Below are 27,337 nucleotides of genomic sequence, written 5' to 3' on the forward strand. Positions count from 1 at the left end.
CAAATAGTTCACCAAATAGTCTAGTTTAAATAGTTTACCCCATAATGAAAATTGAAGTAGTGATATTATTATATATAATTATTATACTATTTATAAATATTTTTTAACCAGTTTCTTTTTTATTATTATTATTTATAATTTTCAGTTTTCATTTTAAATTGAATTCGTTTTAATTGTATGAGCGTTTGTCAGTTTTATTAGTTTTTTAAACAATGTTATTATACTGTTAATAAATATTTTCAGGTTTCAATTTAGTTTAAGATTTAATTTATGAGCTCAATTATTATTATGTTTTTTTTTTTGTTATTTCGATTAAGCTTTAATTAATTTTTATATTAGTTTTAGCAAAGTCCTTTTAAGGGTATTCTATAGTCTTTGGTTTTAGTTATTTTAGTACTTGAACTAATTATATTTCAGTTCGTTGCCAAGGCAACATTTCTCATTTTCATTAAAGTTTTTAGGTTATCACATAATATTTGCATTTTATTTTATATTTCAATTAACAAAAGCAATGTTAGTGTGTTTGTGTTTTTGTCCATATAATGGAAATTAATAGTAACCACAAATGTTTGGTTATACACATTTTTCAAAATACATTTTGTGTGTGTGTGTGTGTTCATCAGAAGAAAAAAAAAGATTTCTTCAGTTTTTATGGTTGTTAGTTTTTGAGTAATTTTATTATTATTATTATTTTTTTATTTTATTTTTTTAGATATAGACACTCCAAATAAGACCACAGGAAAAACATTTTAAAACATTTACTGTAATTGAATAAAATAATAAAACTTGGTATAAACATTAAGGGAATTTTCTGAGCAGTTTCAGTGAGTCTCATAAAAATTATGTATGAGAGATGCCACATAACATAGTCATTTCGGTGGAGTCCAATATTTAATTTGATAACTTTGGTGTAGTAAGAGGTCAACACACCTCTTAGGATTCGATAGATATCAAGCCTTACTAATCACTCTACAGAGCCATCCAAGGAGCCGTGTCAATAAAGTCATCGCACCACAGCCGTTGTATCAGGCCAAACCTGAATCAGTGTCCCTCGGCATGACAAAGTACAATCATATTGATTCAACATTCAGTCCGCATCTAATTGAAATTGGATTTTGAGTTTACAAATGGGATATGGCTTACATACTTGATGTCACCAACAGAACCAATGACTTTTTAGTGGTCAGTGTCTGATTTGACTACATGACTGATTCTGAACTGGTACTAAAGCTTGGTACATTTGGTGGTCTGGATGTTGTTTATATGTATTGAGCTCAGTTTGGACTGTAGTGAGTGTCTGCGTTTCTGGTGCATTCTCTTAAAGTCCTCTGTGATCTCCAGAACAGTCTTATTCTTTGTCTCAGGCACGTGGAACCACACAAAAACACCAGAGAAGAAGCAGAACACAAAAAATATGAGGAAGCAGAAATAATCCAAATGCTCCTGCAATGAAAAAAAAAAAAATTGAAAGGACTAATTAACTGTGAATAAGGCATGTTTAATAAACTCAGTACAATTCATCTGGTCATGTGAGACCTGCTCCATGTAGGGGTGTGCCATATTTACTGTCTACGATAAAATCGTAGTTAAATGTTTCTGCACCTTTCATTTTTCAGCAAAAAAAAGGTCATAAAGCCATGAAATGAGAAAGGCTCACCACTATGAGATATGAGAGGAATGAACATGAGGAAGAGTAAGAGTCAGTTGAGGTTGAGGATGCAGTGTACGATGGAGGTTTATGTTTATGTGTGTGTGTGTAAATAGGAAGTGGTGCTGTCACCCCGGCTTTGGAAGAGAGAATTCACAAGAGTGTTGCCAAGAAATAAGGCCACAAACAAGCATCTGAATGTCTCACTGCAGGAGAAAAATGTGTGGATGTACCTGGCCCGCTAGAGAAGAAGAAGATGTAGGTGAAAATAAGGACCATGCTGCAGTAAGGCATCCAGGATACAAAGTCCTACAAAAGCCAGACAAATCCAATCTCAGGAATAGTTTCATGTAGTATAAACAGTGGCTTGTTAGTCACAAAAATAATATCAGTTTATTTAATGCATATTTGCTGGTTTGTCTTACTTAAATTTGTTTAATTTCTTGACATTCTTTGTGGAAATGCATAATATGTGGAATATGCAGAAGTGTGCATGAGATTTGAAAGCTGTGGCAAAGATTTTCTGTGAATAATGACTTAAATTCCAGTCAGTTCCTCACACAAAACTATCATACGAATGCAGAAGACCAAAAATACACCACATGATTCATATAAACTACTTTTATGATGTTTTTTTTGTCATGTCAGCTTGATAGCAATAGTCCCTATTCACTTTCATTATATAATAAGCGCAACCGGAGATTTGAAACCTGTGGCAAAGATTTTCAGTGAATAACAATTCAAATTGCATCTGTTCCTCACACAAAACCATAGTATGACTTAAATTTAAAGGGCCCTATGATTTTTGCGATGCGGAAAACACAGATGGAATCACAGAATCCAGTCATAAAAATATAATTTACTTTTTAACGCAGAATGTCTTGGAATTTTGGCTGAATACATTTAAAGTAAGTCAGTACACTTTATATAAAAATGCGATATGTACTAGTGCTGTGAATATTAAGGCGCAAAAAGACTATTTTACTTCGAATCCTACAATTTCTGTGTGTCTCTGTGTGAATGAACGGCGCAGATGTGCGGTCTCGTTTACTACACACATACTGAAGTACACGTACATGAACATAATCTCTAGAGCTGCTCTGAGAGTCACTTCATTTTACGGTTTCATTTGAGAAAAAACGATCATCATATTATTATATACACACAGAAACTTGAAGGTCTTCACAGCAATCTGTCAAAATAAAAGTTTTGTTTAACTTGAAGAAACTTTGACAGAAATATATTACTTAATGTAATAACAGTACTACTACTACCACAAATAAAATTATTTTTAAAACATTATTTTTTAAGGAATAATCACACAATTTTTCTTTCCATGTTTTAATTTTAAACGCAAACTTCTGTTGTGCAGCAATTTGTTTGCCAAAAAATGGATGGGTTTGTTTAATTTTCATTCGATTAAAAAATTTTTTAAAGATAAATTACTGTTTAATGCCTTCATTTATTGCCTTCATTTATTTACCAGAAAAACACAGAATTTGGTAAAAAAAATAAAATAAAACAGAATTTGAGAAAAAAAAAAACTATTTCATAGGGCACTAAATATAGTGCAAGTGTACTACTTTTATAAAACATTCATGATGGTTTTTGTCCTTTTTGAAGCTGTAGTCTCTGTAATTATATGAAAACAACAGTGTGATATTCTGCAAAACATCTCTTTGTGTGTTGATCGATAATCACATGGCTTTAGAATAAGATTAAATGCTGACTAAATGTAATTTTTTTGGTGAACGATCCCTTTAAATGTAGCTGCAATATTAATCACATCACAATCAGCACTCTTCTTGTTAATAACTGAATTATTTGCCATGCATGGAAACTATAACTTGTCTTCTGACTTAATAATTAATCACAAAACTTATATGATTTGAAAATATGATGTAATTAGACAATGAAACTTGAATAAAAAATAAGCAAACCTGAAGGTAAAGTGTGAGTGTAAGCAGGGCCAGTGAGGCAGCCATGCACAGGTAACCCCTAAAGAGAAGCACTCTCTTCCCTGTGCTCTCAATGATCAGCACCTGGATCAAAACAGCACAGTAAACAAACACCAACAACAGTAGGTTCCTTTAAACCAGGCCACATCATGTTTCCAGCTTAGATGAAATATTTGGGTGAGAAAGAGCGGCTCACACAGGCAATGGAGGTGGAGACTTCACACAGCCCCGTCCCCAGGGCGGCATAGCGCAGGTTCTCCTTGGCAATACCAGCAGCTTGAAACACATCAAACGAATAGAGATAGACCTACGAAGACATGATTCACAGGCCATGTGAACAACAATAGCTTTAAGTTCCATTATTCATCTTTAAAAACTGAATGATGAAAATAATGGCAGTGGCTTTCATCAAAAAGACGAATTGAGCGGGAAGTAAATTATCTTGCAGTGTGTGAACAGACTGTGGCATATGGTTGTGTGTTTTGATGAAATAGGCATTCTCAGATCAATCGTTTTCAGGCGCGGGTGGCATTGCGACGTTTTGTGACTCACAGCATTGATGCCACAGAGCTGCAGCGTGACGAACGTGACGAGGATGGTGAGGAGTTGCCAGCGGACGTTGTGGTCGAGGAAGAGGTCCATGAGTCCGTGGATCTTCACGCTCTTTAGGGAGGCGTGTTCAGCCAGCATCTCCTCCATCTCTGGTCCAGGGTCCTTTTTAGCTCCCCACAGCCTGCGCAGAGCTGAGACATATAGAACATCATCAAATAACTCGCCAGAATACATATTTAAATTTTTAGCCAACGGCGAGTATGTGTTGTGTTACAAATTACTTTTATTATTTTATTTTAACTTGAGTAGCTACAAGTGTTTGCATTGATGTACACTACTGTCCAAAACTCTGAAGCTGGTAGGAGTTTTTTTTTTTTGTACTTTATTTAGTTATTAATAGGAGTTTTTAATGTTTTTGATAGAAGTCTCTTATGCTCACCAAGGATTATTTATGTAATCAAAACATTAAAAACAGCCATATTGTGAAATATTATTACAACTGAAAATAACTGTTTTCCATTTTAATATATTTTTAAATGTAGTTTATTCCTTTGATGTCAGCATCTGCGTCACATGACCCTTCAGATTTTTTTTAACATTCTGTTTTGCTGCTCAAAAAACATTTATTATTATTATTATCAATATTTAAAACAGTACATTTTTTTTCAGGATTCTTTGATAATATTACAATATTACTGCTTTTGCATAATATTACTGTTTTTTTTGGATCAAATAAATGCATGTTTGTTGAGCAGAAGAGAATTCTTAAAAAAAAAAAACATTAAAATTCTTACTGTTCAAAAACTTTTGACTGGTAGTATGTGTATATATATGTATATAAGTATATATATATATATATATATAGATATATATATATATAAAACATGTCCAAAAACATTAGAACACACACACACAAAAAAAAAACAAAAAAAAAAAACAGTAATGTTATTCACAAAAAGTTTCAGTATTATATTTCAAAAGAGCACTGAAAACCCTGTTCTCCTATGATATGGTCCCACATTTTTAACAAATTTTTAAGATTGATTTTGTATGAATTTTGTATGTATTTTTAAACGTCTGTGGTTCTGACCCGTCTCACAGCCGTGTTTGTCTGCCTTCTCCAGCAGGAGGTACCGCGGGGACTCAGGGAGAAAGGGCAGAGTTAGTAGCTGCAGGAGACCAGCCGCCCCGCTGAAGGCCAGCAGCCAGATCCAGTGCTCCTCAGTGCCTAACACCTCACTGACACACACCCAAATCACACTCAAAACCCAAGCTTTAAAGTTTAAATCTTTACATGGTCAAAAATGTGATTAACACATGGACAGCAAATTTTACAAAGAAAATAAACCTGTGTAATGACACAACCTGATCCCAAGCAGCTGGCCAAAAAACTTCCCCATTGAGACAAAAGTGGCCACAGACACACCAACCATCCCTCGCAGCCTCTTGGGGGCGCACTCCAATATATACATGGTGTGGACAGTCAAACTCACACCTGCACAGAGAGCACTCAAGTAGATAATATAGAAAACAGCACAGAATTAAAAAGACATTTGCATGCATTTACAGATTTTCCAACACACCAGCATTGATGCCGTATAGGACACGTGCCACCATGATCATCTCAAAAGAGAGGGCGGTTTTACTCAACAACATCAGGACAGCTCCACAGATTGCCACCACATTGTTCAAAAGCAGAGTTGTCTTCCTATGGAGGGTTAAAAACACACTGTATTTAATTGCTGCTCCTGGTATATGAATTTAAATTCTACAAATTTAAAGTTTACCAAAAAAAGAAAATTTTGTCATCATTTACTCTCACAGTGTTCCAAATCTATATGAAAAAAAGAGATGTTTGGCACAATGTTCATGCTGCTATTTACCATTCAATAAAAGTGAACGATGACCAGGGACTGTATTTTAAAGCCATACACGAAATATAGTGCACAACTCATATATGGACTACTTTTATGGTGCACTTTGTCATTTTGCCAGCTCCTGGTTACCATTTACTTTAATTGCTTGGAATACAGTAGCAACATTCTGCTAAACATTTTTTTTTTTTTTAATGAAGAAAAATAAATGCATACAGGTTTGTAACAAGATGAGGGTGAGTATATGTTGACATCATTTGCATTTTTTGGGTGAACTATCCGTTTAAGAAATATTACACCTAGCAAGAGCATTAACATTTTTTAATTTTTGCTGTGCCAGTTAGGTACAGCAACTGTGCCAGTTAGGTTACAACCTGGAGAGCATTAATGTAGGTTAGACTGGTTTGAAGAAATGTCAGTGGCCGTTTGTTGCCCTTAGCATCATTTCAGGTAAATTTTAGAATTAAAAGCCCATGTTACCCATTGACTTATTGCCATTTGGTTATTGATTCACACTCTAAGAACACTCAATACCACAGATGCTTCTGAAAATGCAGAAATATGGAAGGATCCACATAAGCACCTGAAAATCAACCTAGTTACACTACCATTTTTTTAAGGAAATTAATACTTTATAAAGATACATTAAATTCATCAAAAATATTTCATACAGGTACCTTTTTTTGGATATTATATTTCATTTTTGGGTGAACTATCCCTGTAACATTCTTCAGCATCAGCCTATGACCTGACTAGGATGTCTGCTGTATAGATGCACTTCCAGTACCTTCCATACGCGCCTGCCAGATGCCCAGCATACAGGGTTCCAGCCAGTCCTCCCACGCAGTACATGGACACAATGAAGGACCAGATGAGGGACAGCTCCCAGGACTCAAGAGAGCGGCCGTAACGCTGCTGACAGGTGCTGTTCACCAGCTCTTTAATAAACTTGCAATGTAAGCACAAGTCTCAGTTGATTATGTGATTGATTTCATTTTATTGAACCACAGCACTTCTCAGGTTAGCACCAACTCGTAAGCTCTGATATGTATCGATTCTTTGGGGATGTCTCATTTTACAACAATGGCAGAAATGCATTTGATTAATACTGATTACCTCCAACCTCTCTATTTGCAGCTCAAAAGAGACAGTAAATCTGCTTAAGACACTCCATAACCGAACAACCCAGGTACTTACAAGTGATGGTGAGTTCAGGACAGAGATATGGAAGCCGTATTGAAAGGTTCCTCCTATTCCTGATATGAAAATGGCTGCAACAAGCACAGGGCTTCTCGCCTGCAAAAACGAACAGTTTTTGTGAAAACTGGACAATCAAACTACGATGTAATGTAAGAGCTGGCCTACCAGTTCTCTTAAAGCCCCCGTCATTGTATGTGTAAAAGCAGTGTCCTCTGCATGGAGTCTTTATGTCTTTCTAACAAATGAAGATGACAAAGCAAGAACAGAAATGCCTAACTTAGTTGAAATGTAACTTTTCATGCTTGGTTGAGTTTTGGGTGAGACATGCAGGGTAAAGTTTACGAGTCAGATTCATCTTCACACGTCTCTCGGGTACTTTGAACTCAAGCCGTTTCTTTTGTCTCAAATTAATAAAACTAAAATGTCAAAACTTTTTAAATGACACTGACATCTGAGATGAGGTTACAAAAACTGCAATTTTATTTAAGCTCCAATATAAACAATACAGCAATCAACTTATAATTACATCATCACAGATAAAGCAACCCGACTGTTAATTCACAATGTCAATTTGTAGGCCGTCCCGGAATGCTAATCCACCATGGGGTGCCCGTGGGAATTTCTAATGGGTTTTAGAACAACGCTTCTGGATTTATGAGCAAATTAAGTCTGTTGTTGACATTAATTTAAGAGAAATAATGAGTTTTGTTCTACAATAAATTACACAAAGTTGACACCAAATGTCAGTTCTGAAATCATTATATAATTATTAGCAACATCTTTCAAGCACACAAAACTTTCAGCATTTGATGTTTGACTGTGTAATTTATGTTTACCATAAATCCAGTTTTCTGCCAGGTTCCAGGCCTCAGACTGAGTAGATGCAAATCAAGATGATTTTGACATCATTTCTATTTTTAATCAAATGGACACTGAAGTTCATTCCACGGCAAACAGCTCTCAAACACACATGTATCTTTTTAGTGCCTAGTCCCTTTCAAAACTCCATTCAAAGCGATGTGATGGAGATGTGGTCTACTATGAGTCTTAGAGCAGGATGAAGCGTGTGAGTCCACCGCCTCGGACTTCCCTCAGGCGCTGGCAGTGGCGTAGCATGTTTAACATGCCCACAAACCGTTTATCCACTTTCAGCTGGGCGAACTCTCTGATATCTTGCTCCACGATGAAAAACTGACCTGCAGGAAACAAAAGGAGTTGATGGATGACCTCTTTCAGCCCATAAGAGCTTATTAAATACCAAACCAGGATAAATGACCTAAGTTATCGGAGCACTTATACCAGTTAATAGTATTTTGGAGCAAATAGTAGACTCTCAATTCTTGATATGACAAGACTGTTAATACATGATGGACTGAAGTGCTAAATGAGGTCAAATAAGCCTTTGACCAGCAGCTCTGGACGAGACAGACAGATAAAACGGTGATACCCTTGGTGTCCTTTGTTTCTTGGTCTTTAAAGCGCTGGTGGAGCGTGCGGGACACATTGTTCAGGGTTTTGACTGGCTGATGGAGGATCTTATATTTTGACGACACAGCTGTGTTTATGCTTTGCACCGCTGCGTTCAGCTGGTCGTACATCACACGGCCTTTCATGTACCTGTGACAGCACAAGAGAAGATGAAGAAACGGACAGTAAAATGAATAAACTGCATGTGAATTTGATCAAACATCTGAAAGATGCTGAATTAAAACTGAACCTCATTACAACAGTTCTCTGCATGGGATACTTGGTTCTGATTGGTTAATCATGGCATTCCTGTTCCAAAACCTAGTGAGCTCTCTTGCTTTCAACCGCCTACATTGATAACTAGTGGTCGACCGATATATCGCCAAGGCCGATATTTGGCATTTTGCAAATATCTGCATCGGCCGATAAGTTCTTCTGCTTGGCCGATGTGTTCGAGGGGGACTTTTATTTTAATGGCACTGAGAGCGGCAGCGCCTGAGCACACAGTGATCACACTCTCCCTCTTGTTTGCTGTCGTTGTTAACAGTTCTGTCTAATACGGATAGAAGTCTGTCTAATAATCAGATAGAACGGTTAAACAAAGGAATTAATGTATACAAAAAGTATTATAACGATTGCTTTTATATTATTAGTAATAGAAAGTCAAACATTATAATACTTTCTCGTTTACTGTCAGCATTAAGCAAATATGCATTTATATCATTTAAACATATCTTTGAATGGCTAATGAACATTTAATATCACAAACCATGCAAACTTAGTCGAATCCAGCTGTGAGATCTTGTGAAGTGTGCATTTTTATCCAGCATGATCACACGTTCTCTGCATGATGGTCGGTCCATTAGAATTGAATGCTTTAAACTTTAAACTCGTGATTTCAAATTATGCTGCGCTTTATGGATTTGCCCACTACCATATGCATGTCATTTTCTGTGTGCTGTATGTAAAATGAGTGTTACCCTGGCTTTATTTGAAAAATATTAATCCCAGTGCACACAAACTTCCCAGAATACTGAGTGCCCCGTTGGTTACAGTGTTTACTTCCTTTTTAATTATATTTTTATTAAATATTTATTTATTTGGTGAAAAATACATTGTCATCTAAAGTATGTTTATTTTACACTTTTTTTATCCATTGTCAAATGATTTAAAATTTCTTAAATATTAATAAAAAAAATTTAAAATTTCTTAAATATTAATAAAAAAAAGTATATCTGCTTTATATAAAATTAAAAACTGCTCATGTTGCATGAATGCAGCATCTTTGTTTGGATCATGATTAAAATTCAGTGGTTGCCTCTAATTTTAAATGGAAAGAGCAGAGACAAAGCTTTATTTTGTTTATATGAGGAGATTTATTTTATTTGTGTTACTTTATTTATTTGATTTGGGGCTTGTTTTAAAATTTCAATTTAGTTTTGTTATTTACATGATATTCAAATTGTTTGTCATTTAGCAGACGATTTTATCCATAAATATCAGGTAAAACAGACTATTATAAATAGTTTTTCCATATGTTTTTTGTTACTGAACAAAAATCATGTCACAGTGTATTCTGGGATTGCCAAAAGACGGTATCTCAGATGCTAGCCTACCTTCTGAAACAGCCTTCGCAACAGCACTGTGCCTACAATGCTGTCTAGTCAGGCAGCTCACTGGGTTTGGAAAAAGAGCCACTGTTTACTGTTCTGTACTATATTTGCTCTCAGACTCAGTTTATACAGTTGTGGAAGGACTCACGGTGGTATGCTGTCAAACTCTGGGACGGTAACGAACTCCATCTCTTTGATCTGGTTACGCTGAGATTTCCTGGGTGGACCCTGCTCCTGAGGGGCGGAGCCGCATCTGCCTGCCTGCTCTGAACTGCCACCTGTCCTCCTCTGAAGACAACACAAAAGCCAAACTCATCAGTTTCAGTCAAACAGAAGCCGGTTGAGGTGGTTCATGCTTTTTGTGCTTCTTAATGATGAGGTACACTGAATAAGGCACCATCCCGCTGTGCAATAGTTAGGAAAGAAACACAAAAACAGGAAATACCCTTGCAGAGATGCTTGTTGGCCTCTTTTGGGCATGTGCGGAGGGATGTTGTTCTTAAGGTGAAGGGCATCCTGTTCATCCTCCTGGAAAAACCCTTCTAGATCCTGTCGACAAGATCAATAAAAGATTATTATATAAGAGAACCAAAGTAAACATGTAGCATTTGATCATATCTGATAAAGTGTTCCTAGTAAAGGGTGCTTTAATTGAAACACTGCTTCATGTAGCTTCAAAACCAACGGCTCACAGAGCATAATATCAAACTTCGAAAGAGTGAATCATTTTGTGAAGCAATTGGTTCAATTGATTTAGCATTACTTAAAAGCCTGCATTACTTAATGTTACAATTACAGTTATTATCTATAAAATAAATATTAATGAAAACATTACACCTTCAAATGCTTCAGCAAGCCTCTCTGCTCGCCCACATATCTCTCAAATCGATCCAGAAGCTGGTTGATAGCAGAGACTTCTTGCTCGATTTTAAGAAGAGTCCCCCGTTTGTCTGGATCTTTTGCTAAAGAACAAAAAAAAAAAAAAAAAAAAATAAAATCACATGAGGCATAGCATAATAAATCATGTCACCACCAAGGAACACAATTTAAAACTATAAATATATATGTGAAACAAATTGACAACCAAAATATTTGGCTATTTGGAGAATCAAAAAATGAGTGATGTTTAAACAGAGCTTCTCCTGTGCTGTGTTTTTACTGGTAAACATCAGCTATTTGTGACGTTTAATGCTATAAATACTGTATTTATTTATCATTCATCAGCTAGGGGGAAATGAAAACACCTCCTAGCGAATTATTTTGGGTACATGACCGGTGTAGTATGCAGCATACCGACAGCTCGGAGCTCCAGGAGTCTTTTAATCATGGATATTTTGTTGTTGATATGTTGCGTCACTTCTTCAAGCTCACAGTGATTCATTTCTTTCAAAAAGAGATACACAGATTAGGGCTCAACAAGAGCACATATTCAAAGACAAACACAGGCCCTACTTAGCGTCTCTACCTAGCAACACCCTAGGAACAGCCCAAATATCCTTAGCAATGCCCTAGCAACCACCTGGAACACCTTAGCAGTTGATTCCGCAGCCACTCACAGCACGTTAGCGCACACACACTCTGAGCACCTTAGCAACAGCTTAGCATCGCCCTAGCAACCTCGCAGAACGCAAGTAGGCCACAGAAGTAAGTTATCCGACACAACTCAAATCATATTTACTTTATATTAGCTATATGTCGAAATGTTCACATATTTGGCTTTCTAAGATCTTCTCCGTGCTGTTTTCTTTCCGTTAGTCTTTATATGAGCCCGTACATGACGTGACACATATCGCGTCGACAACAACAAATCTAACGTAAGTTAGTGGCTGACACTACACACAGAAAACACCGTTTTAACAGTTCTCCTGCTGTCTAAATGATCTGTTACAGGAATACAACACGGTCCACAAACTCTTCATTACTGGAGAGCGACTGTGTGGTAGTCGCGTTTTAAAATACATTTTTGTATTGGTCTCAAACTAACGACACGGTTGTGAATAAATCGCCAACATTATAAATGAAGAAAGGACATACAAATGTAAGTAATGATACTCACCTGTTTTTTTATTTATGGGGATTGATTAGAGTATTTCACAGAGGGACGTGAAGTCAGATCGCGCCAATGTTTAAACACACGCAGCGCAAACGCACTTTGTGATTCGTCCACGCACTTTCGTCACAGAGAGCCTCTTCTGCATTTACTTACTTTCAGTTTAGACGATTCTAAATATTATTTGAATTATTTTATTGTATTGTTACAAACGCTGGGACTATTTTTATTTTAATATGTATTTATGAAATATTATTTTTTTCTAAGTTTTACCATATTTCGCCTAATATACAATAAAGTCTCACACGCGCTGGTATGTTTACGGTCAGTAATTATCTTTTTTTTTTTAATTAAGTAATCGTGCTTTTCCGAGTCATAACCATGATGTCAACTATGTCACATATATCTTTTTAAATAATTTGCTTCGAGTTTTTATATAATTGACTCATACTGAGACCAATAACAACATTATCATATTATAAAATATCTTAAAAATCAAGGTTTCAAAGGCATCATTTCTTCTTATTGTGAAGAATGTTTTAATAGTCTAAAAAAAAACTTTTTTCAAACTATAAAGATTCACTGAATGTTCTTTATGGAGCCATAAATGCTAAAAAGGAACCTTTTGGTGAATAACTATGAATAACTTTTTCAAGGTTCAGTGTTTGGATGCGAGACAAGAACCATGCTGTCTGTTTTCAAGAAACTGAAACAGAGAAAATGCTGAATTTATTGGAGCATTTATTTCAGGGCACTAGGTCACATTGTACAATTGTATCGCCTTATCTGAGATTCTAAGCTGAGACAGATCCAGATCAAAACCACTAAATCAAAAACCAACTCCGGAAATGTAAAAAAACAATCCAAAAATCCAAAAACGTTCACTTTTTTTAATCAAACCTCCACGAATACAAAAACAATCACACAAACACTACAGTTTTTTTTTTTTCCAAGAACAGTAGAAATGTAAACATCTCTGCTCCTTTGAACCTCGTGTTCTTGAGAGCAGTACTGAAAAATCAAACTTAAGTGTGCTACAGTACTTTGTTTTCTTTTAGATTCAGTCAATTGTCACAATATCACAGTATGCTTTGTGCCTGAGCCAGCTTTCAGAGACCTAGAGAAGCTTTGAGCAGCGACGTCACATCTTCAGGTAATGTGTCCTCTTCATCTGGAAGAACCAAGCATATTTGATTTCATTTTACACACACACACACACACACAAAAGGTGCAATCCCTGTGAACTTTATTAAGTGTTCTCACCCTCCTGAGTTGCGGTCATGTCCTGCTCTAGTTTGAGTTTTCTTTCTCCGATGCGGAGCATGGCGTCCTCTATGGAGTCCTTACTTATCAGCTTGATCACCTTCACTGTCCTTAAATGGGACAAATGCATTCAGATAGAAAAGCATTAGGACAGACGCTAGTGAAACAAAAGGAAAGCCTACTGTGAGACACACACGTCCAGTGTCTCTTACCTGGTTTGTCCCACCCGGTGGCAGCGTCCCTCCGCCTGTTTGTCATTGTAAGGGTTGCAGTCGATATCGTGAATGATGACCACATTGGCTGAAGTCAGGTTAATGCCCAGTCCTCCGGCTCTGGTGGACAGCAGGAACACAAATATATCCTGGTCTGTGTTGAACTGGTCAATCAGCCCAATTCTGTAAAAGCCCAATGAGATTTACACTTACTGGACATTTATTTAATTGGCATCAAGAATTCACTTTTTTTTTTTCATCTGAAGTGATTTACAGTAGCTAACAGAAGCAGAAAAAAGTCCCTGTGGATCATTTGGTTGATTGGTCCGGGCAAGAAAACAGGTGTGGGAGAAGGGTGTTGTGATATATGTGTGTGAAAGAGTGTGGTGTGTCTAGTTCATTTACATTTGGTAACAATTCCACTTCATTATCACAATAGTTATAGTTAATTATTAATATTAGGAATTTAATTATTTACATCTATTTTGAGAATTCGATCATCATCTACTAACTTGAACTAAATGGACAGCAGAAGATTTTGAAGAGCACATGTACACTATATTGTTGACGTGTTGCTGTTTTGTTTTTGAAAGAATAAAGTTTATACTTAAGCAAGAATGGGTGCACTAAATTGATTAAAAGTGACAGTAAAGATGTATAACTGTTACAAAACATTTCTATTTCAAATAAATGCTGAACTTTCTATTCATCAAAAAATCCTGGGGGAAAAAATTGATAATGGTTTCTACAAAAATATTAAACAGCACAACTGTTTATAACATTGATAATAATAAATGTTTCTTGAGCAGCAACTCAGCATATTAGAATGATTTCTGAAGGATCATGTGACACTGAAGACTGGAGTAATGATGCTGAAAATTCAGCTTTGCATCACAGGAATAAATTTCATTTTAATATATATTATGAGATATTATTATTATTATTAACGACAACAGCAATATATTTTAAATTCTAGGAATATTTCACAATAATACGGATTTTACTGCATTTTTGATCAAATAATTTCAGCCTCAATGAGCATAAGTGGCTTTTGTCAGAAAACACAAAAGAAAAACCCAATAAAAAATCAAAATCTTATAATAATTAACAAAGAAATAAAGAGTTTTAATAATGTATGTTTATAGATTTGTAAATTGATATTTTAAAAAAATATACAATTACATAAGGTTGTCCAAAAGGACAAACTGTCAAACCAAACAGCTATTAGCAAACAAAACCCAAAACAAAAACAGCACGGAACACAAAACAAGAACAGTCATTTTCGCAGGACGAAACAGATGGTCTCTTCCTGTCTAAACTGGTGGTTCTTGGCCAGAACATGAAGCCAATAGTCTGTTTCCGTGAAACTCAGACAGACAAAAGTCTTCAAGGACACGGATGGAGAACACTGTGTCAGTGAAGGAGACACAATCCGTGATTTACCACAGCTGTGACGAGACACAATAAGCATCATGTCCACCTCAACACGAGCTGCCAACATTACCGCTCTCACTCGCCCCTGTCATGAGTCTGGACTTGAGCCGATGATGATCTGAGACTGTCCTGAATTCCTGTACTCAGCAACATTTGACATCTAAGTGTGTTTACCTGTCACTCATGGGGGTTGAACCGTCCAGTCGGTTGTATCTGTGCTTATGGTGTCTCAGGAACACCTCCAAAATGTCAAGCATCATTGTGAACTGACTAAACAGCACCACTCGATCACCCTGCGAGGAAAGAAAGAGATGTTAACCATACTGATGGCAATGAGAGGACCACATGGTCATTGTATGGAAAAGAGCAGCGTGAACATTCTGCTAAACGTCTGCTTTTGTGTTCCACAGAAGAAAGAAGGTAATACAATTTGGAATAACTGTCGTCTACTGTGCGCTGTAGGTGACAGTATGCAGTATGGTGTAATTTGGAACACAGTGTATTTCTCTGTACTGTTAAATAACTTTTATTATAGTCTCAGGGGTTGTTGAAAATGTAATTTGTTCTGCCGAACATAACAGGAATCTGTTTTCCCCAACCTTCTCCTTCAGGGAGTTCAGCAGCTGTGTGAGGAGGCTGAGCTTCCCCGAGTCCAGCAGTATGTCTGTGTCGAGCTGGTATTCCTGCAGTGCAGAATACTGCTGACAGAGGCGGTGCAACTCAAAGTCTGAGAGCACCTCCATGTCCTCTTTGATGAGAGCGGGATCTGCGTCACGGTGACTCGGATCCTGGAATTAACGGTAACACGCACAGACTCTTCAGATAAGATACACACATAACATAACAAAACAAGCGATGGCAACTTAAAAACTACAATCAACTGCAATAAATATCTGTCCTAATTGTGCTCATTCCCTGCTGCTGTTCTTTATGAAACACTAAGCCAAGACTTACCAAGAAATCAGCTATAACCTGATACTAATACAGATTATGTTTATGTGTATGACAGAAATGCAAAACCGATTTTTAATTATTGTTTTATTTCATATTTTTGACATGATGAGTAAATCATTATTATACTGTTATTATACTGTTATATTATTATAACAATAAAAATATATCTTCATAAATTATTTTATTTTAGAAACTATTATTATTATTATTTTGTACAACTGTTTGTGGACCAACACTGCTCTGAAATTTATTATATGAGTATTTTCCACAGCAGCCTAATAATAATAACAATAATAATCATGATAATAAATCTCTTTAAAATTACAAAAAATATAATTTTTTACTGTTGTTCAACCATTTGTTTTTATTGATGTATATTATAAAATTCATAAAGATTCATTAATAATAATAATATTGTAATTATAAAAATGATAATTATTATTATTTTCCGTACAGCTGTTCACAGACCAATGTGACCAAGAATAATAATAATAATAACAATAATAATAAATGTTATCAATTCAAAAATAAAAACAACAATAATAAAATATAAGATATATTTTTTTTGTTAAATATTTTTTGTCATTGCATAATATTCATAAATTTATTTATTTTTTCTGTACAGCTGTTTGTGGACCAACACTGCTCTGAAATTGATAACAAGTATTTTCAACAGCAGCCTATAATTTTATTATTATTATTATTATATATACATAAAATAATAATAATAACATATTTATTAAATATCATTTACTATTGTTGTTCAACAGGGTTTTTTATTGTTATATAATGTCCATAAAGATTCATAAATAAAAACAAACTAAATATTATTATCATTACATATTTTTTATACAACTATTACTTTCGGACCAACAGTGTTCTGAAATGTATTAAATTAGTATTTTCCACAGCAGCCTATTTTTGTGGTATAATCAATTTTAGACAGACCTTCCCCTAAACAACTAAAAGAAACCGGTCAGACGGTCTCTTCATGTATAAATGGACAGAATAAGCCAAAAATGGTATCAGACTTAATGCTGATAGTCAAAAGTCTGGCAATCTGAGCTCAGTTGGTCTACTTAAAATCAGAGCAGATGATGTCAAAAAAACAAAAAACAAACACTGATTTGATCTGGGCCTGCTAAGGTCTAAAGTTCCTGCGGCGTTAATCACAATGTATCACTTCATACAAAAATATCTCAAACCTTAAGCATGAGTTTGCTCATAGCGTTGAGTTTTTCTGTGGTATAATACTGCCGGTGAAGGAGCGGATGGTTGGACATCTTCCTCAGCTGCATCATCACATTGGTCAGCTCGCGCTCTGCAGAAAGACATGGTTAATAAACTATGATTCACAAACACTGAAGCCAGTACTTTATATAACAACATCTCCTTCAAATACATACTTTCCCCATTACTGGAGCGCTTCAGTTTGTGGAAAAGAGCGCTGTAGAGTTCCTGCTGCTTCTCAGACATGGCACAAAATTCAACCTGCTCCTCTTTGGCAGGCAGCTGCTTCAGGACCTGCTGGGCACATCATCTGTCAGTAAACTGCTCGAGTGCCCTAGAGCCACAGAGGGTCAGCACGACAAGCAAAGTGCCTCATCTGCTCGTGAGATTGAATAATGCATTTGAGATGCTGTCCAACAGATTTACACATTGGCATGCATTCTGAGACCACATGCATTATGCAGAATGCTTATGGACTCTGCATGCAGATGCATCTAACTCTTCACACGTCTGAGGATGAAGGGTCTCATGATGAGCTTGGCGTGGGTGATCCTGTCCCTCTCGAAGCTGCTCTGCTCCTCTGAAGATTTCTGGTGGAAACCGACCAAAGAAATATAAGTATCCCAACTAGATTTTACATTTGCTGAAGACAATGGGAGTGCGGCTTGCCTTGATGCTAGGGTGTTCTAGGTGCTTGCTATAGTGTTGATATACAGGGCTCTATGGCCATTAGTAGGTGGTTGTTAGAGTGTTGCTAAGGTGTTCTGGGTGCTTTAGTTTGGCCTTTAGGCTGTGCAATGATAATAAAAGCATTCTGATTCTGATTTAGGCATTAGGCTGGCCAGGTGGTTCACTCTGGGTGCTTTCCAGGGCATGGCTAGGTGGTTGTTAGGGTGTTGCTAAGCTACTCTGGGTGCTTTCTCGGGCATGACTATGTGGTTGTTAGGGTGTTGCTAAGGAGTTCTGGGTGTTTTCTAGAGTATTAGACTGGCCAAATGGCTGCTAGGCTGTTGCTATGGTACTCTGGGTGCTGTATAGGGCATTAGTCTGGCCAGGTGGTTACTAGGGTGTTGCTAAGGTGTTCTGGATGCTTCCTAGGATAGTTCAGATAAACAAATAATCGGATTTGGACTTACAGTCTGAACAAGGCCTGCTAAGGTGTTTTGTGTGCATTTTACCAAGTGGTTTCTTATGTGTTCTGGGTGTTTTCCAGGACATGGCTAGGTGGTTGCTAGGGTGTTGCTAAGGAAATTACTAGGTGGTTAATTGATTGAAGTGATACCAAGCACCTTAAGCAAGCCCTTGAGCTAATGTTTTAGAAAGAAAGAAAGAAAGAAAGAAAGAAAGAAAGAAAGAAAGAAAGGAAGAAAGAAAGAAAAACTATGATAAAATTAATGCTCCAATGACAAAGTAAATCTTTTACACAAAATACTATGTCAAAACTGTGGCAAAAATAGTACAGTGTGCTAACAGCTGCTTACTGTGAGCAATGATGCACAAGATGCACAATATTATTTATCAGACATAATTTTAATGATTTGAAATAAATCTGTATAGGTCGATATTTCATATAAATTGCCAAGATATTGTATATTTAATTTTGCATGCCCATTTTACCATTACATTTTAGTGTAATATTTAGCAAATGCACATGCAGCATTTAAAATTACTAGTTTTAGTTTTCATGTTTGTTTTATTTTCTATATTTATGTTAAAACTTGTATTGAACTATAATATCATCCATTTAGTTACAGTTTAGTTACAGTTACAAACTCATAATTATCAATAATTATCTGCTAATTGTGTCAACCCTATTAGAGATGGACATTGAAGCGTGTGTAGGTTCTACCATGGAGAACATCTTGGAGATCTGTGAGGTGCTGCTGGAGAACATATTGGGCATGATGAAGTTGAGCAGAGACATGAGCTCCAGTAGGTTGTTTTGCAGTGGGGTTCCAGTGAGCAGCAGACGATATTTAGCCTGGCGGGACACAAATAGAGGAGAAACCTGAGTTCCTGAAGGGGCAAAAGTAGTTAAACCTCAGCGGTTAACCCCATCAGGGCAGCACACAGTCCTGCTTTTACACAAACAGACCATGTGGCTGTAATAGAGCTCAAGGCATTTATTCTTAATGACCACTGACGCGTTGCTATGGATGACAGCTATACATGCAGCTTATGGTGAGCTTACGTTGATGGCCATGAGGTGTCGGTAGCGCAGCGAGTTCATGTTCTTCAGCAAGTGGCCTTCATCGAACACAGCATACTCCAGCTTGAGCTTGCAGAACAGGCTGCGGTCACTGTTATTTCCAATAGCCAGGTTGTAACTGTGCACAAGAGACCATCTTAATGAGCTGAGGTATTAAGGGGCAGGACATGAGGCATGGCCATGTTTCATTACCATAAATAATGAATGGGACAGGGTCATTTTACTTGGAACTTTTCACGTTCATTCAAACGCTGAGTATTTCATCATTATTATGTCTTTAACAAGGGTGCTTTTTTCTATGCTAACTTCACGGCTTGTGGCTCTGTGTGTGGAATAGTTCAAAAGATACATATTTCCCCAGGCGCCTTCTCAGATTTACATGCAGGTGGTCTGTGAAGGATATGACACCTCGTCTCTTACTTCGGGGGTTCAGGGCAAGAACCATAGGTGTATTTGAGAGCTTGAACTTCAATACTCACGTGGAGACAATGATGTTGTAATCCACTAATTGATCCAGAATCTCATAGCGCATATACCTGCGATCCTCGGCAGACCCTACCGAAATAACTCAATTAGACTGACATCAACATTTGTGTATATTTCCAATTAAATAATGAACTATATAAAATATCACAATAATATTATTTTACTTTCAGTACTTGTTAAACGTTTGAAATATTACTATAATTTGAAATAACTATTTTCTATTGTAATATATTTTAAAATGAAATTTATTACTGTGATGCAAATCTGAATTTTCAGCAGCCATTCAATATTTTTGAGCATATAAATGCAGCAAGTGAACATAAGACTTCATTAAAAAAAAATGTAAAATTGTACTGCTTCCATATATATATATATATATACACACACACACACACTCTCACACACACAGTGCTTAAATGTATTATTTTTTATCATTTTAAATTTGTATAAATTTAATAAATTAATTACATTTAATTTAATAAATGTATCATTTATTGTCATAAAGAGAAAGCACAAATATTTTAGGCATCTGTCAAAAACTTAAAATTAAAAATTGTATTGACATTTATTAAGCAAATAACAAACTGAAATGACAAAATAGTTTAAATACTGAATAAAAATTATTTTTTCCGCCTTTCTTGTAAAACAGTAAATTTGAAAATCCATGGATAAGAACAATTATATTTTAGCATTAGAAATACAACTGTGACTAAAGAGCTTCCACATACTGGTGGATTAATCATTATAGAAACATAAAAAAATATTTTGGTAATCATCAATAGTTTAGGACAGCTGGGTGGTGGTCTAATAAATTTGTTAAGCACCGTGTATAAATATATAATGCATTTTTGGTGCCTCGAGAGGCATTAAAAAATAAATTAATTAATTAACTAAATATAAATCACACACATCACATGTAAAAGATTTGAAAAATAGGATGCTTGGTTTTACCATAATATACCAACACTTTGAAACTGGGGCACCAAAGTTTCAGTTCCCGAACCCAATTATCTGCACAAAAAAAAAAAAAAAAATGGTTAAGATGACTCAGACTGTTTTGGTGTTGTATGGTGTTGGTTATTTAGATGCTAACTGCTCTGTTCACCAAGTGTAGAAGCAGGGACAGTGATGAGATGAGGCCCATGGTTTCCTTCCTGATAAAGGTAGGCCAGAAACGAGATGGTCTGAATGGTCTTCCCCAAACCCTAAAAGAAGAAAACACATCCTAGCGATTAAATGGGGAGTGCTTGCCATGTAACATTCAGAGACATGCATTATAAAACCAGACCATCTCATCCGCCAGGATCCCACTAAGTTTGTTCTGATGTAGTAAAGCCAACCAGTTTAGTCCAATCAGCTGGTACGGTTTCAACTGGAATCTAGACAAACCCAAAGATATGTGAAAATAATTGATCTCTCTGCAATGAAAATGCAATTTTTCGATCTATGACGTTACATCTTACGTGCTAGTGAGGATCTGGGGTTGGCTCATAGAGCCCGGGCCCTTGTTCATCACTTGGGTCACGTCTTTGATCAGTTTTACCGATATCTCGTCACATTTGCTCATGAGACCTTTAACAACTTCCCTTTCCTTCAGAACCTCCCTACATCCTGTCAGCAGCTCAGTGGAAAGACCATTTCCTCTGTGCATGGCGTCATCCTGACAAAGAATGAGAAAACGTGTTGCTCTTTGATCATGACCTGAATGTTCTGGCAGTTATCAACAGAAAGCAAAATGTGCCGTTCTCTCACCAGGTCTTTCCACGTTTTAAAGGGTCTCAGCTCGGTGATTTTCTGAGCCTTCTTCAAAGAGCATCCTGCAATGAGTGTGAGCTCATCCACAGAAGCGGTCTGAAAGAAGCTGAGGATCTCAGATTTGAGTTTGGATAGAGTCTCATCTGATTGGTCAGAGTCAGAGTCCAGTAATACATTCACCAAAGATGCCTCAGAGTCACTGCATTCCTCCTCTGAGCTCACGTACACGTTTTTAGGCACTACCAACTGCTTTACTCTCCTCTGAGATGTTTTGGTCCTGTCAAGAGGTCTGCGTGGTTTTGGTTGGGATGGGCTGGGAAGGTGGATAACCTGAGCTTGTTGGCAGGTGTTTGTGACCCGTCTGGTGAGTTTGGCAGCAGTGGAAATTTGAGAGGTGTCATCCTCAGACTCAACTACTAAACGTACAGAAAGAAGGTAAGGATTAGGACAATTATGACATGCTTACACTGCATCTTTGTTCTCATGGTTTTATCTAAATTTGAATTAAAATCAGTTATGGGATGGATGGTTGACTGGCAACTAGCAGTTAAATTTCTGCTGAGACTTAAAATTTTACGTAAGAATCTTTTTCTGGATGGGAAAAAGGCCATCTTTAATTAAATAATTACATTTTAATTAATTTAATTTAATCTAGCTCCACACCAGCAGGTGTCTGGAAAATGAATAAGCCAGAAACAGACTGTAAAATAAATAAATAAACATTTAATAAAAGTAAACAATAAATTTCAGAATGTTACCAATTCAATAAAGTACATAATTTGCAATATATACAGTTTATTACAACATACAGTATATGTATGTATGTATGTATGTATATATATATATATCTATATATATATATATATATATATGTAACACCCACACAAATATTCATATAGTAATAGTGTGTTGTATTTATATATACATATCATAAATATACACAGTACACACACACATATTTTGTAAACAAAAACTTTTATTTTAGATGTTATTTATCATTTGAAAGCACAAATATGTATATACATATATATAGATATATATATATATATATGGTTATGTACATATTATCTAATACATACACACAATATACATACATACATACATATACATACATACATACATATACATATATATACACATATACATATATACACACATATAATATATATATATATATATATCTATATATATATATATATATATATATATATATATATATATATATACACACACACATTCACGTATATACATGAGGCACAAACCAAAGGTTTAAAAAAAAAAACCTAGCGACCAATTTTATATATATATACAGATAGATGGATCAATAGATAAACCTTCCCTCAAATCTCACCAAGGTCAGAGAACATTCGTAGTGTTTCCAAGGCATCGTCAATAAGCCAGCTATGTTCCTGAAGCACATCCCTGAGTTCCTGCAGGAAGTCACACACTTCAACATTATTCCTCAACCTCAAACAAATATTTGATTCAGATACTGAACCACAACGGCCAACTTTATTCAGTGATGACTCACGTTCTTATTTAGATGGGGAAATTTCCTCTGGAGTTTTCTCAGCATACGTTCCTGATCTTTAGATCTCGGCTCAGGCCCCTCCTCCTCTGAATCATCCACCTAATGAGACACAAAACACTGTTGTGACCCCTGTCCCAGTGCTGCAGGGCTGAAGTATTTTTATAGGTCGAAACCTGGGAACAAGTTTGCATTTTAGCATTCTGTTTAAATCGTCTGGAAGTCAATGTTTTTTTTTTTTTATGGGTTTTTGGTTAAATGCCTGAAATAAGGTCTGTGATTAACACAAGCTCAAGATGTTTTCACGTTTTATTCTACGACATACAATACATCAGAAATATCTCCTTGTGACTTTTTAAAGGCAGTTGCTGACAAGTGACTAGGTTGTCAGGACATTAAACATCATCATCATAACGAACAGGAAAACTCATCTACTCAGTCATTTTCACAGCCTCATTATGTTTATAATCATAATCTTGCAAACTATTCAAATTTTTTGTATATATAAACTGAAAGACTTGATGGTTTAGCTGGTTTATAGCCTGCATTCAGCTTTTTACTTCTGCCGATTGTATTTAGGCTTCAAAATCCACTTGTGTTCATTTGTGAAGATTATCATGATGAGTAAAACATGTAAGAATCATGAACCTTTGTTTGAGCTCATTTCTCGCAAATAATCAAAAAGCCAATGAAAAAAAAAAACAATTTCTTTTTTTTATGGAGGGAACCAAAGTAATGATAACTTATGGGTTTGCCTACAAAAACACTGCAGCACTATAGTGCAGACACACACACTCTCGCCAGTGACAAATGATGAATAGCCCAATAAATCATCTAGAATAGGGATTAACTGCCAACCTGGCAGTTGATATCCCAGGTAGAAAGACATACTGTTAGTGTCCTTGATCGGGACACTCTTTTCAATTTAGCCTCGGTGGATTTGCAGCAGCATAAAATGCCTTGCTGTCAGTATTGAGAGGATCAGAGACGGAGCGTCCCATGTTAATCCAATGACTGGCTCTGAGCTCACCGCAGAAGCCCGCCTCTTTCTGCTGCGATGGGAGCTTTCACTCTCCTTGGACGTGCCACACATCTGCTGCTGTCTCCTCACGTGGACCGAATCAGACGCTGAAAAGGAGAGCATGTCAACAGGGCACAGCAGCACACGAATCAATGCAGCAAATTCATTTCACCTCAAACTCAGCTGGATTCAGCAACACTGAACCATTCAAGTGAACAATGAGCTTTTATCATGAGAGCTGTTCAGATTGATGGAGTGACTCTGCTTATCTGTACCTGCCATCCCAGGCATCTTCAGGGGCGAGGGGCATGTGCTACTGGTCACCTAAAACGTCAATGAGATGATTATTGACATGCAGGCCAAACAATGGCCGGAATGCATCCAAAAATTGTCACAGTGTGTGTAGAAATTGCTTGTTTTTACCATATGTGATCCATTCTGCTGTGTTTGTAGAGCTTGTGAGGTAGATCTTGTTGTTCTGCTGTGCTTCAGCCTCCTCTTCACCACAATTACGTCCTCTTCATCAGACAGTGATACCTCATCCTCAGACAATAGCACTTTTTTCTTCTTGGGCTCTTCTTGCCTTGATATCAAAGTATCAACCATACCATTGTACAATTTTGTAGGGCTGCAACTATTTGATAAAAATCAATGTTTTCATTATCAATTATAAGGCAGTCTCTTTATCTCTCTCTCTCTATATATATATACAGTACATGCATTTTTTGGATGTGAGCACTTCAAAGTAGGTGCATACAGAACTTGCAGACTTTTTTGCATTATATGATTTTTTTGGGCTGCAAACATTTGATCAAATCAATAATAACTACTGTAAATAGTCAACAACATTATTGATTAGTCAGCCAGAGTGTCAGTATAGAGCACTAATAAAAATCCCCAAACAAGTTTTGGATGCAGGTTTGTCTCCCGTTAAATATACTGTTAAATTTACAAAATATCAAAAAATCCAAACAACAAAATATTAAATAGCCTGTTACATCTTCTGTGGTGGCAGCAAATTCACTGTAAAAAATACAGTGACAGTGTTTCGTGTATATTGCAGGACGGCATATTGGTGCCTGTATATTTTACAACTTAAGTGATATAATGTTTATAAAACAAAATCTGCATTTTACCTTAAAATGTACTGATAACCACTTTAATAATGCATGTCGTTCAATATAAAGTCACACGACGAATCATTGTAAGTACATCATAAATAGCCTGTTACTAAAATATGGCCAAAACTTGTACTGTAGACCACAAAACACATGACAGTAAAATAATGGAAAAACATTAGCTAAATAACAGAAAATGTAACACAAAACACCCTAATGTACAGTAATGATAACAAAAATGAGATGAAAAAATGTTTACAAAAATATTTGTATATGTGAAATGTAACAGGGATTTCTGGGAATGTCCTTTTACTGTTTTTCGCGATAAATTATATGGAAATTTCCTTTCAAAAACCACAAAATTTTACAGTAAAATTACATTGTTAAACCAGAAACAGTTAACAAATAAAGAGGTATTTTTCTGTAAAAATTACAAAAAAAATGTTTACAGTGTGGGAGCGCTTTATATTCGGTCTCAAGCACAAATACTGAAGTTGATTCCTGACCTGACTGGCATCATGGAACTGCCTGAGATCTCAATATCAGAGTCAGAAAGGGCAACGGAGAGAGATGATCCTGATGGACGTTTGGTTTCAGGAGTCTCTGGAATGATAGTGTCTGACTCTGCTGGAAGAAAGCAATAAAGCACAGGAGGCCGTCAGGCAAAAACATCACAAGCCCTGGAGAGGCTTATTACACTGCTTGCATTGGCAGCACTTTACTGATGTTTCTACAAAAAACTGTAAATAAAGACAAAGGGGACAAACTTCTTTTTTTTTAATCTCAAACTGACATTGTTAGAATATAAATAAAAATCAATATGATCAACAGCAATGATGTTTTTGTAATATCTGCATACTCAATTTGCATCTGTTTGTCATAGGTTTGTTACAATGGGTAACACTCTAATTAATGCTATTTTATTTATAAACCATTGTGGGATAGCCACTTAAAACCTCAAGTAAAACATTATTAAATCAGTTTGAAGAACAGGGTCTTGTCTCAAGTTCATACTGTCAAACTTCAGTCACAGCCTACCCGAGGAGAGCGCGTGATGTGAGGACGCTGCTCCTGTCTTCTCGCTCATTGTTCACTCTAGTCCAGCTTCATGCCTCATGTCACGCGCTTCAATCGATACAGTCATCGACATCTGACTCGTGCTTCCCCGATTCTACTATCTATCGACTGCAATGAGCTGATTTTTGGACAATAATAGCATTTCTCTCTAACAAAGAATTCGCTCAGCGGCGACCTAATAAATGATTGCTTTGTCAATAAACAGCGTCGCGTCGTCTTCGGCCATCGGTTGTGATCAGATGACCTTGTTTAGCTCAGACCGTATCCCTGCACTGTATGAGTCTTTGTGATATTTCACCGGTTGTATTGTACCTAATGTATTTAATGAATGAAGACAGTGCGTGTAATGAATCACGCTAACCGGTTGTAACATCTGTAACTGCGGTACGGTGGCCGTGAAGGTACGCACGTGTAGTCACAGGACCGAGCCAGAGCATGAACTTTAATAGCCTACGATACATTACGATTTTATTATTTTATCTCAATTATTATTTTGCAATTTATTCCTGTGATCAAAGCTGAATTTTCAGCATCATTACTCCAGTCTTCAGTGTCACACGAGCCTTCAAAAATCATTCTAATATGCTGATTTCCTGCTCAAGAAACATTATTATCAATGTTGAAAACAGTTGTGCTGCTTAATATTTAGGCGGAAAATATGATATAACCTACTTACGTTTAAATGTTT

The 27,337-nt window shown here is 36.3% G+C and overlaps 3 protein-coding genes across 3 annotated transcripts; all 3 read right to left on the reverse strand.

Moving 5' to 3' along the window:
* Positions 1-1,756: 1,756 nt before the first annotated feature.
* On the reverse strand, positions 1,757-7,556 carry slc2a11l (solute carrier family 2 member 11, like; the record flags this gene model as incomplete). Its single annotated transcript, XM_042764551.1, has 11 exons — positions 7,398-7,556; positions 7,230-7,328; positions 6,820-6,980; positions 5,742-5,866; positions 5,524-5,653; positions 5,249-5,397; positions 4,159-4,349; positions 3,803-3,913; positions 3,589-3,690; positions 1,882-1,957; positions 1,757-1,785 (listed from the first exon to the last, which is right to left on the reverse strand). Coding segments are annotated over exons 1-11 (1,197 nt in total), but the record flags the coding sequence as incomplete, so codon positions are not given.
* Positions 7,557-7,689: 133 nt separating this feature from the next.
* LOC109060769 (spindle and kinetochore-associated protein 1-like) lies at positions 7,690-12,194 on the reverse strand. The gene is given in 8 exon segments (XM_042764846.1): positions 7,690-8,428; positions 8,680-8,849; positions 10,461-10,560; positions 10,563-10,600; positions 10,758-10,861; positions 11,150-11,274; positions 11,606-11,695; positions 11,778-12,194. Coding segments are annotated over 7 exon segments (774 nt in total). The 5' UTR covers positions 11,694-11,695; positions 11,778-12,194; the 3' UTR covers positions 7,690-8,279.
* Positions 12,195-13,247: 1,053 nt separating this feature from the next.
* Positions 13,248-27,084, reverse strand: LOC109060767 (SWI/SNF-related matrix-associated actin-dependent regulator of chromatin subfamily A containing DEAD/H box 1B-like). The gene is made up of 23 exons (XM_042764852.1): positions 26,611-27,084; positions 26,079-26,199; positions 24,878-25,037; positions 24,730-24,778; positions 24,464-24,561; positions 23,437-23,535; positions 23,257-23,335; positions 21,903-22,321; positions 21,614-21,810; positions 21,439-21,529; positions 21,256-21,355; positions 21,102-21,161; positions 20,144-20,219; positions 19,647-19,782; positions 19,305-19,436; positions 17,953-18,045; positions 17,632-17,752; positions 17,431-17,546; positions 15,871-16,059; positions 15,446-15,564; positions 13,838-14,020; positions 13,626-13,735; positions 13,248-13,533 (listed from the first exon to the last, which is right to left on the reverse strand). Exons 1-23 carry the CDS (start codon positions 26,657-26,659, stop codon positions 13,472-13,474), a joined length of 2,859 nt encoding a protein of 952 aa, XP_042620786.1. The 5' UTR covers positions 26,660-27,084; the 3' UTR covers positions 13,248-13,471.
* Positions 27,085-27,337: the final 253 nt, after the last annotated feature.

The sequence above is a fragment of the Cyprinus carpio genome, chromosome A10 (genome assembly GCF_018340385.1).
Source record: "Cyprinus carpio isolate SPL01 chromosome A10, ASM1834038v1, whole genome shotgun sequence".
In the NCBI taxonomy this organism is placed as follows: domain Eukaryota; kingdom Metazoa; phylum Chordata; class Actinopteri; order Cypriniformes; family Cyprinidae; genus Cyprinus; species Cyprinus carpio.

Coding starts and splice junctions, on each gene's coding strand:
- LOC109060767 (XM_042764852.1), bottom strand. CDS start 26,659: ATGAGCGAGAAGACAGGAGCAGCGTCCTCACATCACGCGCTCTCCTCG. Junction 19,783..20,143: donor TACAACATCATTGTCTCCAC/GTGAGTATTGAA, acceptor TCTTGTGCACAG/TTACAACCTGGCTATTGGAA. Junction 17,547..17,631: donor GCGCTCCAGTAATGGGGAAA/GTATGTATTTGA, acceptor GTCTTTCTGCAG/AGCGCGAGCTGACCAATGTG.